At 43.5% G+C, this 12717-nt stretch overlaps 1 protein-coding gene and 1 long non-coding RNA gene across 2 annotated transcripts in view; one reads left to right on the top strand and one right to left on the bottom strand.

Moving 5' to 3' along the window:
- LOC146982915 (uncharacterized) overlaps positions 1 to 12717 on the bottom strand; it is a 119339-nt gene that overhangs the window by 27933 nt on the left and 78689 nt on the right. The gene's annotated exons all lie outside the window — the stretch shown is intronic.
- LOC146982919 (transcription factor Sox-8) lies at positions 8512 to 12353 on the top strand. Its single transcript, XM_085784200.1, has 3 exons — positions 8512 to 9238; positions 9545 to 9780; positions 9925 to 12353. The coding sequence occupies exons 1-3, from the start codon at positions 8823 to 8825 to the stop codon at positions 10683 to 10685; spliced, it is 1413 nt and encodes a 470-aa protein (XP_085640326.1). The 5' UTR covers positions 8512 to 8822; the 3' UTR covers positions 10686 to 12353.

Genomic DNA, 12717 nt, shown 5'->3' with positions numbered 1-12717 from the left:
ATGTGACAGTAAAAATGAAAATCTATATTTTCCCTCAAAGACGCAAAATAAGGAAAGAAAACAGAACACCCACACACACCCACACACAGAAAGGTAACCCAAGGTGATTGTGGTGAGTGTTGTTGACCATCTTCAGCCAATATGTAATTTCAGCTATGTGCTGATCGTCCTCTGGGGCTGAACAGTGACCAGTCAGGGCCGGTTAAACACTCCGAACTTCACCAAAGGAAATCCTGTCAACCAAACTGATCCCAGTCTGTTTCTGCAACACACAATTTTCTGCTCAAGTGTCAGTTAATGAGCAGAGAAAACAACACTTTCTCCCCGCGCATCGCATCAGCAACACAACTGCTCACAATAAGACTGCACAAGGTGAAGGAGGGTGCTGCATTTCCAAAACAAGGAAAAGTTACATTCTGCTGTGAATGAAAATGTCAGACTTTGTGGTCCACTGAAAAGACTCTTTATATCCTTCATGCTCCACAAGTACTTCCGTGCACTCTTTTGTCCCCAGCTAGAGCCCTGCACCTCTTTAAAAGGGAACAGGAAGTGACCTTTGTGACCTTAGACTCCCACACCATGTGACCTATAGCTGCACACCACCCAACAGCTATTGCCCAAACTCCCCACAACAACCCAGTAAATTCAGCACAGAAAAAGAGCTTTCATTTTTAATGATCATCTACGTACAAGTGCCATATGAATATTGAGCTTTTGATCTTCCTTTGTATAAAATGCCTGAAAGCTACAACATGAGACAATCTTTACTCTTTGCTGCTTTGCATGTCTGCAACAGTCAGGGAAACAGTTGGAAATAGTGAAGTGGTCACCAGGAAATACCGTGTACCTACAACCGGTGGAAACGGTTAGCAAGTGCTTCCTTCTTTCCCTGCCTGAGTCACCTGATGTCTCTGTGACAGTTGGTAGTGATGACAAAGAGTGGCCAATGGGAGAACAAGGAGTTCTCCTGATCAGCAGGGTGCTTCGCAAAGTGGGCCAGTGGCTCAATGTTAAAAAAAAATAAATTAAAAAAAAGACAGAGTAATAAGAGATTAAGAGAGGTAGAGAGATAGACGTGACTGTGTTGTGGTGATCTGTCCATCGGAGCGGGCTGCACGGCCCACTCTCATTCTCAGTCTCACTCCCTACTGAACTACGTTTTGATTGATTGCAGCTTCGCCCACGTGCTTACTGTCAATGAGTCGGTGTCTTAATCATCATTTTAACACAGAGGCTGCGTCATTAAAAAACACACAAAAAAAAGTGTGGAGGAAAAGCTCAGAAAAAAGGAGGTAAATTCCAGTTGAGCAAGTAACTTTACTCACACACTAGTGTTTATTTTCTTGATTTTCCTATGCTGATGACATGTCTGGAACGCTGGATTTATCGGAGCCTTTTTGACAACAGATCTAAGGCTCTGTTCTGTGGCTAGCTGTGCATGGTGCTAATCTCTGGTTGATGTTGCAATGCTTGTTTTTTTCCTGCTCACTAATGCAGAGCCTGATGGGTGTTTATAGCAGTACAATGATCCACATTGACCACAGATGCTTGCATATACAGATGCAGTATAGTTCTGTAGCTTTAAACACCCACCCTCCCTCTTCCTACCCATAAACCAAAGCATTAATAGTTAATCTTTAACAGTTATGCTGTAAATTTGCATACGCTATGTTTACAATATATACAAAAGTGATGCAATATTCTTTTACAACCAGCCTGTTGGGGGATGGGGAAGTAACCTTTGATGGAAACCTACATAACTATCAAGTTTCAATGGTGCATTAACCCATGGAAATAATTTCACAGCAGTTACGTCATATAAAATATTACAGCATGCGTTCTGATGATCACAACACACTCGGCCTCTTCATGTGGTTAGCAGCAGGTGTGCTGACATTTTTTTTTCAGTGTGTAGTGTTTCTGTTCGAGGTTACAGACAGGCTGGAGACAGACAGACTAACAACTGCTCATAAACATTGAAAGTCTTGGCTGGTACACTTAAAGTCTAATTGCAGAATTTGATCCACTTCACCAATAATCATTTTAATAGCTTGTAAATTATCCTGTAATATATTAATTGTACACAGGAGAGTTACTGTAGGTTTCACATTGTGCTGGTCTGTATGCAGTATATACACACCATTTACACATATGAAGCACGTTCACAGTGCTGGTGCTCATAAAGTCCACTGATATGAAACAGCGCAACTTGTGCTATATTCTTGTTTTAATTATCTGTCAATAAAAACAATGCGCCACAGTTATCTCAGCTCTGTGAGGCACGGTCGACACAATAACACAGCGAGAGAAGACCTCAAAATAGTCCTGCTTTTGTGGAGCAGCCTCCCATTTCCCGTAAAGTCAAGGGGGTGGGCTCTCTGTTCTCTCGCCGCCCCTCAGCCCTGTCCTAAATGTCTACATGTCCCACACCATCTAATTCACAGGCAAATTAGGGAGATGATTTATGTGAATCAAGGATCAAAAAAGTAAGACAATGTGGAAGACTGAGCACACCGCAAGTTTTATGCAGAACATATGCCGTGGAGATGAGAGGGAAGACAGACTGAAAGAAAGGGTTGTAGATCAGAAAGTGTAAAAAAATAAATAAATAAAAAGAAATAAGGGAGAACCCACATACACCCACCCTCCTCTCGGGACGGCTCTGGGAGCAGATACAGCATGGGAAGTGTCGTTCCTTGCTGAACATCTTAGCATTAATGCTGTCATGTCAGAAGAGAGTAACCAGGATTGGACATTTCCACTGCACACACAGAGGATTAAATGGAAATTCGTTGATCTGCTTTCCAATAATCAACCCTGAGCTTTGCCTTAAGGCGTCTTTCAAACAGAAACTTTGCCTCTGCAGCTAAAACCATTAGGTGCTACACAAATGTACACACACAGTGTTCCTGCAAGTGGATTCATGCAGGTCGCTACAGAAGCCAAGATACCGACTGACAGTGTGTGTGGATCAAAGCTTTACTGAAAAGCCAGTGAATCATGACCTGACTTAACATAATTCTTCCCAACCTGCTACTACAACAGCTTCCAACGCCTAATTCATACGGACATACAGAACTATCACAAGCAAAACCACTGCCTCGCAAAATAGTCATGTGTCAGGGAAAAAAAACACAACGAATAATGTGGGAACACTTGAGCTTTTTTATACTCTTGGCATTAAAAATGAACATGGCTGAAGGCCAAACACACCCTGAGACGTATTGGGCTAATTGTTTCCTTCAGTTTCAAAAACTCCCCCTTCAATCTACTCAAACCTCCTTTCCTCCCCTCCGCACCGTGCGAGCCCCCTCCCTCCTCCACCTCTCTGCGTCTACTAATAGGTTTAAATATAACCTGCAATTGGTCCAGTAAACCCCTCATTATGGTGTTTTAATAGAATGAATTTAGGATAGTGCGGGGTCAGGGGTCAATGGGAGGTCCTAACACGCAGCAGCTGTCATGGGGGTTGGACTGTGATTAGAACCAGTGGAGTCAAACATCCCCAGGTCCTCGACCTCACTAAGTAGACAACCTGGAAAATACATTTGGCCGCAGACCAAAATGGAAAACATCCACTGTCCATGTTCCAGAGGGGGTGGGATGAGTAGAGATGGAACAGAGAGGAGGAGGAGTAGGTACATGATCCATCAGTGAGAGTAGGGCTGGGCGATATAACGATCTCGATACGGGATCGCGATAAATCTTTGAACGATTTCGATAATAAGCTATGGCCCTATTCCTCGATATCACATGAAAGTAAATATGCCCGACAGCAGCCGGCCACACTTCCGTCTGATACTCCGCCTCCTGTCCTGAGCATGCAGAGCTTGTTTGAGCTGCTGCAGCTAAAGGGAGGAAGGATAAGATGGATAGATAGATAGATATACTTTATTGATCCCAAGCTGTGATAAAGTGAAAGTTGTAAAAGAGGGAGGAAATGAGTGGAGGTGGAGCCGATGGCAACTGAAGCGATTGTGAACGTGTGGAGCATCAGTTCGTCTGTCCCGGCTAAAGAAGCCTGTCAGTGTGGAGTCAGAGCAACCTGATGATAGCCTACCACGGTCAGAAAGTGGAGGAAACACGGAGCTGCTTGTGACGTTTATTCTGCGGTAACATGTCTGTTTGCTCATGTACAGTGTGAACAACATGCGCTAGGCTCAGGCCCCCACATACTCCGGCGTATTTGACTCCGCGGATGTCCGCGCGCACTCGAGGCAGACGAGGACCCAAAGCGGGCGTTCGCCGGTCCCTTCCGTGCAAAGCTCAATTTTTATGACCGCGCGGACTCAATCTGTTTCAAATGTGATACTGTATGCTTGCCTATGAAACCGCAAAAGTCCGCGGACAGTGCGCGCGGAGTCAAATCCACTCACAGTATGCGCCGACAGCCTCTCTCCCTCCCTCTCTCTCTGTCAGCGCCGCGCGCACACACACACGGAGCGTCGCGTCGGAGCGGTGAAGTGAAACAACAACCTGCAGATCACCTGAGTTGACGTGAACTGCGCTCGTGGTTACCGAGTCAGATCAATAAATAGGCTTTATGCACAGCTCCACTACTTCCTGAGCTCAAACAGGCTCCTTTCCTTCCTGTCTTACATTATTGGACAAACTGATGAATCCAGGTGTGTCTGACAGTTGTTGTGACTACTGAGGTCAGAGTCAGACACACCTGGATTCATCAGAGTGGGCTCGGCATAAAGCCTGGTGTCAGAGCAGCTAAATAGCTAAATATTTGTCTACAACCTGTTCAAATAACTAGAAAGACTAAAGCCTCATGATTGACACATTTTAGAGCTGATGTATGGTAGAAAAAAGACAACAGAAAACAACAGCAACAACAATGTAAATCAAATCAAACTGTGGATTATTGAACTGTTCCACCCTTAATGAACATTAAAGTGAACTCATGTCATCCTCCCAAACTGAACACATTCTCTGGTTTCTTCAGGATTCAGTCAGGATGCTGCTTGAACTGGCAGCGGCAGCAAAAAATACATATCGAGTATCGTGATAACGTTTTTTGCCATATCGCCCAGCCCTAAGTGAGAGTTCATTTTAATGTGCATGAACCTGACTGGAAAATCCTCTGAAACTTTTAACCTAGAGATGTAACAACACCGAGTCCCACAATTTTACCAGGACTGTAAAAGTACATATTGTGAATCCAGGCATAATTTTCACGGCGGGGCTTTTCCAAAATTTATACTCTTCAGTAACTGTAACCTGAATCCTTTCCCTTCCAGTTGCATTTCCTGCAATTGTAAATTTTGCACTAATTACCTTCTTTCTGAGTGTGTGAAACCAAAGATAGAAGTGGTCTGGTTGATGTGGTGCGGGGGTGAAATACGGCTTGTTAGCGGCCCGGGAGCTTGTTCCACATGTGGTTAGGCAGTGGTTGGGATTGTCTGGGTGAGAGGGAGGGCATGCCAGTCTCCACAGTTCACCAAGTTTACACAGACTCAGTGTGCAATCAGTAACATTATTTAGCAGAGTGAGGGCCTGCTGTTTGGGTTAGGGTGCTGTGGTGACAACGGACAAAAGGTTTCCAAAGTCGTTCCTCATGTGGAGAATTTTGTATAAATTCTATAGAGGTTCTTGTGGTGGCAGAATTCATACATCCTGCATTAGAACATGGATTTAAATATTAAATCTATGGTTTGCATGTAATATTTTGTTGGATGCATAGCAGACGTTTATGCAACGCAAGTATTTTATGAACTTGATGACCTTTAAGAACTCCCCATCAGGTTCACATCATTCCAACACATCTAAACTCTTATCTATACTCCACAACACTGTGACAATTTATGCCAATTTAACTGCTATTTAATAACTTGGCTGGAGCAAAGAAACGTGCCTAAGTGTATTAAAACACAGAAGCAGAGACCAAAGGGGGCAAGATTCCTGTGGGTGACTGTGTAATTTAATTTTGTATGCACATTAGGACCCAGAGAGTATAATTTACATGTGGAGTAGAAGTGACTAGGGCCCAGGAGAAAAAGGGCTAACATGCTCTGCTAAAGCTGAAAATCTTTACCCGGTTCTTTCCTTTGAGATGCATCTTGCAAAAATGGGAAAATTAAAACCTTCCTTCAGTCTCTGGGACACTTAAGGTTCATGCGCGGTTACCTCTTCTCTGCTGCTCCTTCCTTTTCTAATCAAGAGCCCAGAGTCCACAAACTCTGGCCAGAGTTTCTCACCACAATACAGAGATGCATGACGGGGAAAGGCTGGGGTCTTTTTAAGTCTGTCTCCTTCTCTCTGTCTCTTTCCCTCCACCCCAAAACCATGGTGTCTCAAAGTCTTATAGCGGGGCGAGACGACAGCCGTCACTCAAGTCTATAGTGTCACTCTACCTGAGATGGGTTTTTCCAGTAAAGGGTCAACAAACGCAGCACTATGAACTGTGACACACTGCTTTCATTAGTATTGATTCGGTTGTTTGTCTGCTTGTCTGTCTGCAGGATACCTCAACCCTGACGAAAGGATTTCCATGTAATTTGGAGTGGGGAGAGGAGGATGTGGGCCAGGAAGAGTTGATTCATTTTTAATAGTGATTGAGAGCATGGATTTCCAACATTGTTTGTGACACGAACAAAGAGATTTAATTGCGAATTCCAAGAGGGATATTCATGGGATAAGGAAATCAATTTAATTTATGTCCAAGTGACAAATTACATGTGTTACAGCAAAAAATAATGATCAAGATTAACAATGTCCTGGTGTAAAAGTAAGTAACATACACAACACATATAAGCAAAAGTGTCATCTCATTTTCAAAATGTTTGGATTTGTTCTCATAAATAAAATTTAAGTAAGTCCCCATATGCTTGGGAAGGGATCTACAGTCCCACACATCTGAGTCTTATATGTTGCCATCACACATGGTAAATACTTTTCCATGTGGACGCAAATGAAGCCAGACTGATTCATATTTGACAGCTCTCCACTGTCTGTTCACACACACACACACACACACACTCTGACACACACACGCACTGAACTTGACCCAACCGAGTGCTCTGAGAGCAGCTGCTAATCTGCTAGAAGGGAAGACGGATCATGTGAGCACTTTCATTTCATACTTTTTGTTTAAATAAAACAGCAGCAACCTAGTTTATGTTACAAATTAACAACAGACACTGTCCTTCACAACATATGAATCAGTTTCATCCACATTCAAGCCCTGTGTCTTCTTCAGCCTAGCGTTAATCAAAAAGGAAACATGCAACCATCTTACCTTCCAGTGCAAACCTCCTGTTCTCTATGTGCAACTCACAGTTTCTATTATCTCCACATTACACACTCTGTTCTCCGCTCAGCCACCTGCAGTGTGCATCGGGCGAAGCAAACTGCCGTCCAGCACAAACATACCTTGTCTTTTCATGGGGAGGCCGGTGATAAAAATCATCCCACAATACATGAACACAAAGACACTATTAACAAAGGCAGTGATTCAATCTAGCCTCTTATCTCTTCTGCTCTTTATATCTTCAGTGTCATAAAAAAGCCTGCTTCACTGGTGGGGAGAAGTGGCTTCTGGATCACACACAGCTTATAGGACAAATTAACTTCCTCATCTAAATTTGGATTTATCAAAAGCTGTTATTGGGCTTCACACACGGGGCTGAAGAGTTGGAGGTTTTTCTCAGAAAAGCAAACAACTTTCTCTTTTTTGTCAGGAGTCGGTTCAGGAGTAAAACTTTGAGTTTCACAGTCACGATCATTTGTTTGAATTCAAATTCAGCAAAAAAAAAAAATCATAAACAAATAGAGGAAAGATGCAAGTTTATGCAAGGCTTAGTATCGCACACTGAACTCGCCTTAAAACACTGTTACATTGTTATAGGTAAGGATCATCCTCTCTCTGCGACAGTGACAACTGATATGAATTATTGTACTTTTGTTATTGTTTTCAACCCTGCTTGAAGTTCATCATTCAGACCTTACCACTCAAACTATATCATATACGGTTTTAGATGATTAATATTTAATGCAATGTACTGTTATTTGAGAAAATGAAAGCCTGAATATTGACCTTACACACCACAACACTACCTAACGGCCAACATCAATGTACATTTATATTAACCATCAGTCTTCATCTCAGTAAAAATATATTTTTTATGTATTTTATAAAAATAAAACCTGCTTACTTTCTCACAGATATTATAGACTAATATTGCAATAATCATGTTAAATTCTATATTTGTATTTAGAGTGGATATGTTTATGTATGTACACTGTATAAATAATAGGAAGATGATAAAATACCTAGTCTTTATTTCCAAACAGATTTAGGAAACTGTGGCTTAATATTAGTTTGTGATACAACGTGTACAACTTAAATAAAAACAGAACTGTGTCACTAATGAAAAAAAAATCATTATAATAATAAAGCCCACATTTAAACTTAAACCAATGGGGCTGAAGTGCTGATTTGTTCCAGCCAATCCCAGGCGGAAGGTGGAGTGACGATTTTAAAACTCCAACTCAAGTTGCTGTAACGTGTACCTCCTCAGCTCACATTGTGCACCACAACTTTCACGACCGCACCTCCCATGACAGGCTTGGAAAACAAGACAACCGAAGACAAACAAACAGGGAAGCAGAGGGAAACAACGGACTCGTATCGACTGAAATTGTTTGAGGAATTTACTGTGGCGCACCGTGCGTAAAAAGCGCACCGGGCACATCGCTGCGCGCTTGAATTCAGTGGTAAAGTTTGATCTGTGTTTTTTTGTTTTGTTTTACTTTTTTTTTAAATTGACGATTACGACTTGTTTTTGGATTTTCACCCCCGCGGGACTGAAGAGATAATGTTAAAAATGACAGAGGAGCATGATAAATCTGTCAGCGACCAGCCCTGCAGTCCGTCAGGCACCAACAGCTCCATGTCCCAGGACGAATCCGACTCCGACGCTCCGTCCTCACCGACGGGGTCCGACGGCCAGGGATCCCTGCTCTCCGGTTTGGGCAAGAAACTAGACTGCGAGGATGACGACCGGTTCCCGGCTTGTATACGGGACGCCGTTTCTCAGGTGCTCAAGGGATACGACTGGTCCTTGGTGCCCATGCCCGTAAGAGGGAACGGATCCCTGAAGAGTAAACCCCACGTCAAAAGACCCATGAACGCGTTCATGGTTTGGGCACAGGCGGCCCGCAGAAAGCTGGCGGATCAGTATCCACACCTGCACAACGCCGAGCTGAGCAAGACGCTGGGGAAGCTGTGGCGGTAAGGAAACATTTCATCTAATATTGGGATAAATGCAGGGAATAATTAAAATTAAACACTGAACACTATAGTCAACATTTAATAAATAATATTACACTTAAACAGCATTGGCAAAATATAAAATTGACAATATTTCTAAAAAGTTTTGGCTATGAATGTAAATTATTTAAAAGAAGAAAGGAAAATTTACATTTTTTCTGACTTATTAACTAAAAATTATAAAAGTTTTGATGTAACTTATCTTTTTCTTTATTTCTAGTGAACTAGAATAACTTTTGAAATTTTATTTATTCCTTCCCACCACAGCTTGCTCTCAGAGAGTGAAAAGAGGCCGTTTGTAGATGAGGCAGAGAGGCTACGGGTTCAGCACAAGAAAGATCATCCAGACTACAAGTACCAGCCTCGGCGACGGAAGAATGTGAAGCCAGGCCAGAGCGACTCAGACTCAGGAGCAGAACTGGCACATCACATGTATAAAGCTGAACCAGGGATGGGAGGACTGGCAGGGATGACTGATGGGCACCACCACCCTGAACATGCAGGTATGTCGTCACATTTCATACTGGAAATAAGGTATCAAACACAATCAGGTTGTGGGTTTTTTGACAGTTATGAAATGTTAAAAATTATTCAATTCAAGTGTTTTGTATTTGGAATAATGAACACAATATATATTTTCTCCTCAGGGCAGCCCCACGGTCCCCCTACACCACCCACTACTCCCAAAACAGATCTGCACCACGGGGTGAAGCAGGATCTGAAACATGAAGGCCGTCGTCTCGTTGACAGCAACAGGCAAAACATCGACTTCAGCAATGTAGACATCTCTGAGCTCAGCACCGATGTCATCAGCAACATGGAGACCTTTGACGTGCACGAGTTCGACCAGTACCTCCCGCTCAACGGCCACGCCTCGGGCCCCTCCGCCCTGTCCTCAGACCACGGCCACGGGCAACCTCCGGCCCCCGGCGGCTCTTACGCTTCCTCGTACGGCCACGCGGGCGCCAACGGGTCAGCGTGGAGTCGCAAGAGCGCCATGTCCTCCTCCTCCTCTTCCTCTGCCGGTGAGGTGGTGGGCCAGCACCGGCTCCACATCAAAACGGAGCAACTGAGCCCCAGCCACTACAGCGAGCACTCCCACGGGTCACCCTCGCACTCCGATTACGGCTCCTACAGTAGCCAGGCCTGCGTCAGCTCGGCCACGTCGGCCGCCTCGGCCGCGGCCTCTTTCTCCAGCTCCCAGTGTGACTATACTGACCTGCAGAGCTCCAACTATTACAACCCTTACTCCGGCTACCCCTCTAGCCTCTACCAGTACCCTTACTTCCACTCATCCAGGCGGCCCTACAGCAGCCCCATCCTTAACAGTCTGTCCATGGCTCCCGCCCACAGCCCCACCGCCTCCAGCTGGGACCAGCCCGTCTACACCACGCTGTCTCGACCTTAAGGGGACAAGAAACAGTCAGTTCATACCAGAGACTCATTCAGATCGATGCACTACTAATGAAGGACGCGAGGTGCAGGTGGAGAAGTGTGTGTAGGGGGTAGTAGGCTACCTGTGACCATTTGAACATGAAACAAACAAAAGAAAAAAGTGCCTGCTGATTTTATACAAAGTTATATTGTTGCGACGAAAACACACTTAGACTTTTTACAGAGACAAATTGTGTTGTTGGTGAGCCAAACTCCTCCATGAGGACATGTCACCTACGCCTACATCCTGTACAACCCCCCCCCCCCCCAACCCCCCACCCACACCCCTTCTCTCCATCTTTCCAGTTTAAGGTTGCATGTGTGTGCACACTTGAGGTAAAAGCAAAGGCCTGCCACCGAGGTGTGTAGGAGAGAATGGGTTTGGCCCGGTTTTGCTGTGAAGCAGACGGAGAAGCAGATACTTTGGAGAATGTACGTGGGACCAATTATGTGAATTTGCAGTCAAAATTTACATGAATGGCCAGAGCTATATTGCAGCATTTTTGGCCATTTGCATTAGTGGATCAGTCTTAACTAAGTGGCTCATATGAATCTTATAGTGTCATTTTGGCATAAAAGTCTTATATGTATTTATGTTCATGCATTATTGGTTTCTTTGTTGTTGTTTTTTTTGTTCTTACATAGATAAACACATGTAATGTGGGTTTGGTTATTTACAGTACTGTTTTACTTTTATTGAAAAACAAGGTAAATGAAGTGAAGGACAGTACAAGCTCAGTGCATTTCATATCATTCCGTTGAAGACCAATTTCCTGTCCTATGTCCACACTTTCCTGTCTCCATTCCCGATTGCCAGAAAACAGAGCAGGACCAACAGACCCGCACAGGACAGAACAGGTGTCTGAAAGCTATGCTTGGCAAATTGCGATTAGTCATGATCTAGGGTTAAAGGAAATGGGGTAAAATAACACCACTCATTCTGAGTGACATGTCAGCTGGACCTCCTGTATATGTGGATGGACAACACACAGATATGTGTACGTACATGCCTCTGTGTGTGCGTGTCAGGGAGATACGCTGCATCTGTATGCGAGAGCCATTTCCTCGAGTAAGAAATACGCATCCCATAACTACTACACACCGATGATACCTAAAACATCTCTTTTACTGATAATTACCCTTGAACTTTATCCGCTACTCAAACAAGAGTGTTTAGGTGTTACACAGCAAATTCTGTGTGAGTATAGGCCCAAGTTGATCTCATCAACCGTCACTTGCCAACTCACGGCTTCAGTCTCGCGCAAAACGTTCTTTTTGTGCCTTCTAATGCTTTTTGTCAGTATTTCAATATGAAATTGAATTATTAACAAACTTCAGGCAGCACACAATCAGTAATCCACACCCAACACTCCTGCAGTTAACCCTGATTGTATCCTTAATTTGATGTCATTCCTCACCGCCTCGGTTTGTAATGTTCTGTGAGATGCTGTATGAGAAGCGTACAGAGCCACATGCTCCAGGTTTTGTCCACAGAACTGTATTTTGTATATTATTCTGGTGTATAATTTTGAGAAAGGCTGTGAAAATTATTGTTGTTCTATTAACTAGAGTTCATTCACACATACACAGCTAACCCATTCGCTGGCCATTTTTAAAAAATAAAAAAGATACTTTTTCTTGACATTTGTCTTTGTCTCTCTTATTTATGTCCGCATTTCGTTTTAAGAACAACACATTTGTTCTTAAATATATTTGGAGATAATTTGTCAAATAATAAATTAAAAAAACTGAGATGAATTGAAGTGATCTGTGTTGATGGGTTTGCCTCTGCACTGGATACAAGCTGTGCATATTGTCAAACATCTGCAGTGTGAGCTACAGCTGTGACTGGAGACTGGTTAGACCTCTGGGGAATTATTCTCAGCTCGCATCCGTCCTAACAGTTTTCCACAGTGACAGTAATTAAACCTGCGCGGCAAGTTTAATCAGATGCTGCTCAAATCATGAATATGTGAGTCTGTCAAATTTTGCAAAGTACATGTTAA

The sequence above is a fragment of the Trachurus japonicus genome, chromosome 8, assembly GCF_045865225.1.
Source record: "Trachurus japonicus isolate A0001 chromosome 8, Traja_1.0".
NCBI lineage: Eukaryota > Metazoa > Chordata > Actinopteri > Carangiformes > Carangidae > Trachurus > Trachurus japonicus.
Note: the sequence above shows the minus strand (reverse complement) of the source record. Positions and strands in the feature narration are given on the sequence as shown.

Coding starts and splice junctions, on each gene's coding strand:
- LOC146982919 (XM_085784200.1), top strand. CDS start 8,823: ATGTTAAAAATGACAGAGGAGCATGATAAATCTGTCAGCGACCAGCCC. Junction 9,239..9,544: donor ACGCTGGGGAAGCTGTGGCG/GTAAGGAAACAT, acceptor TTCCCACCACAG/CTTGCTCTCAGAGAGTGAAA. Junction 9,781..9,924: donor CCACCACCCTGAACATGCAG/GTATGTCGTCAC, acceptor TTTTCTCCTCAG/GGCAGCCCCACGGTCCCCCT.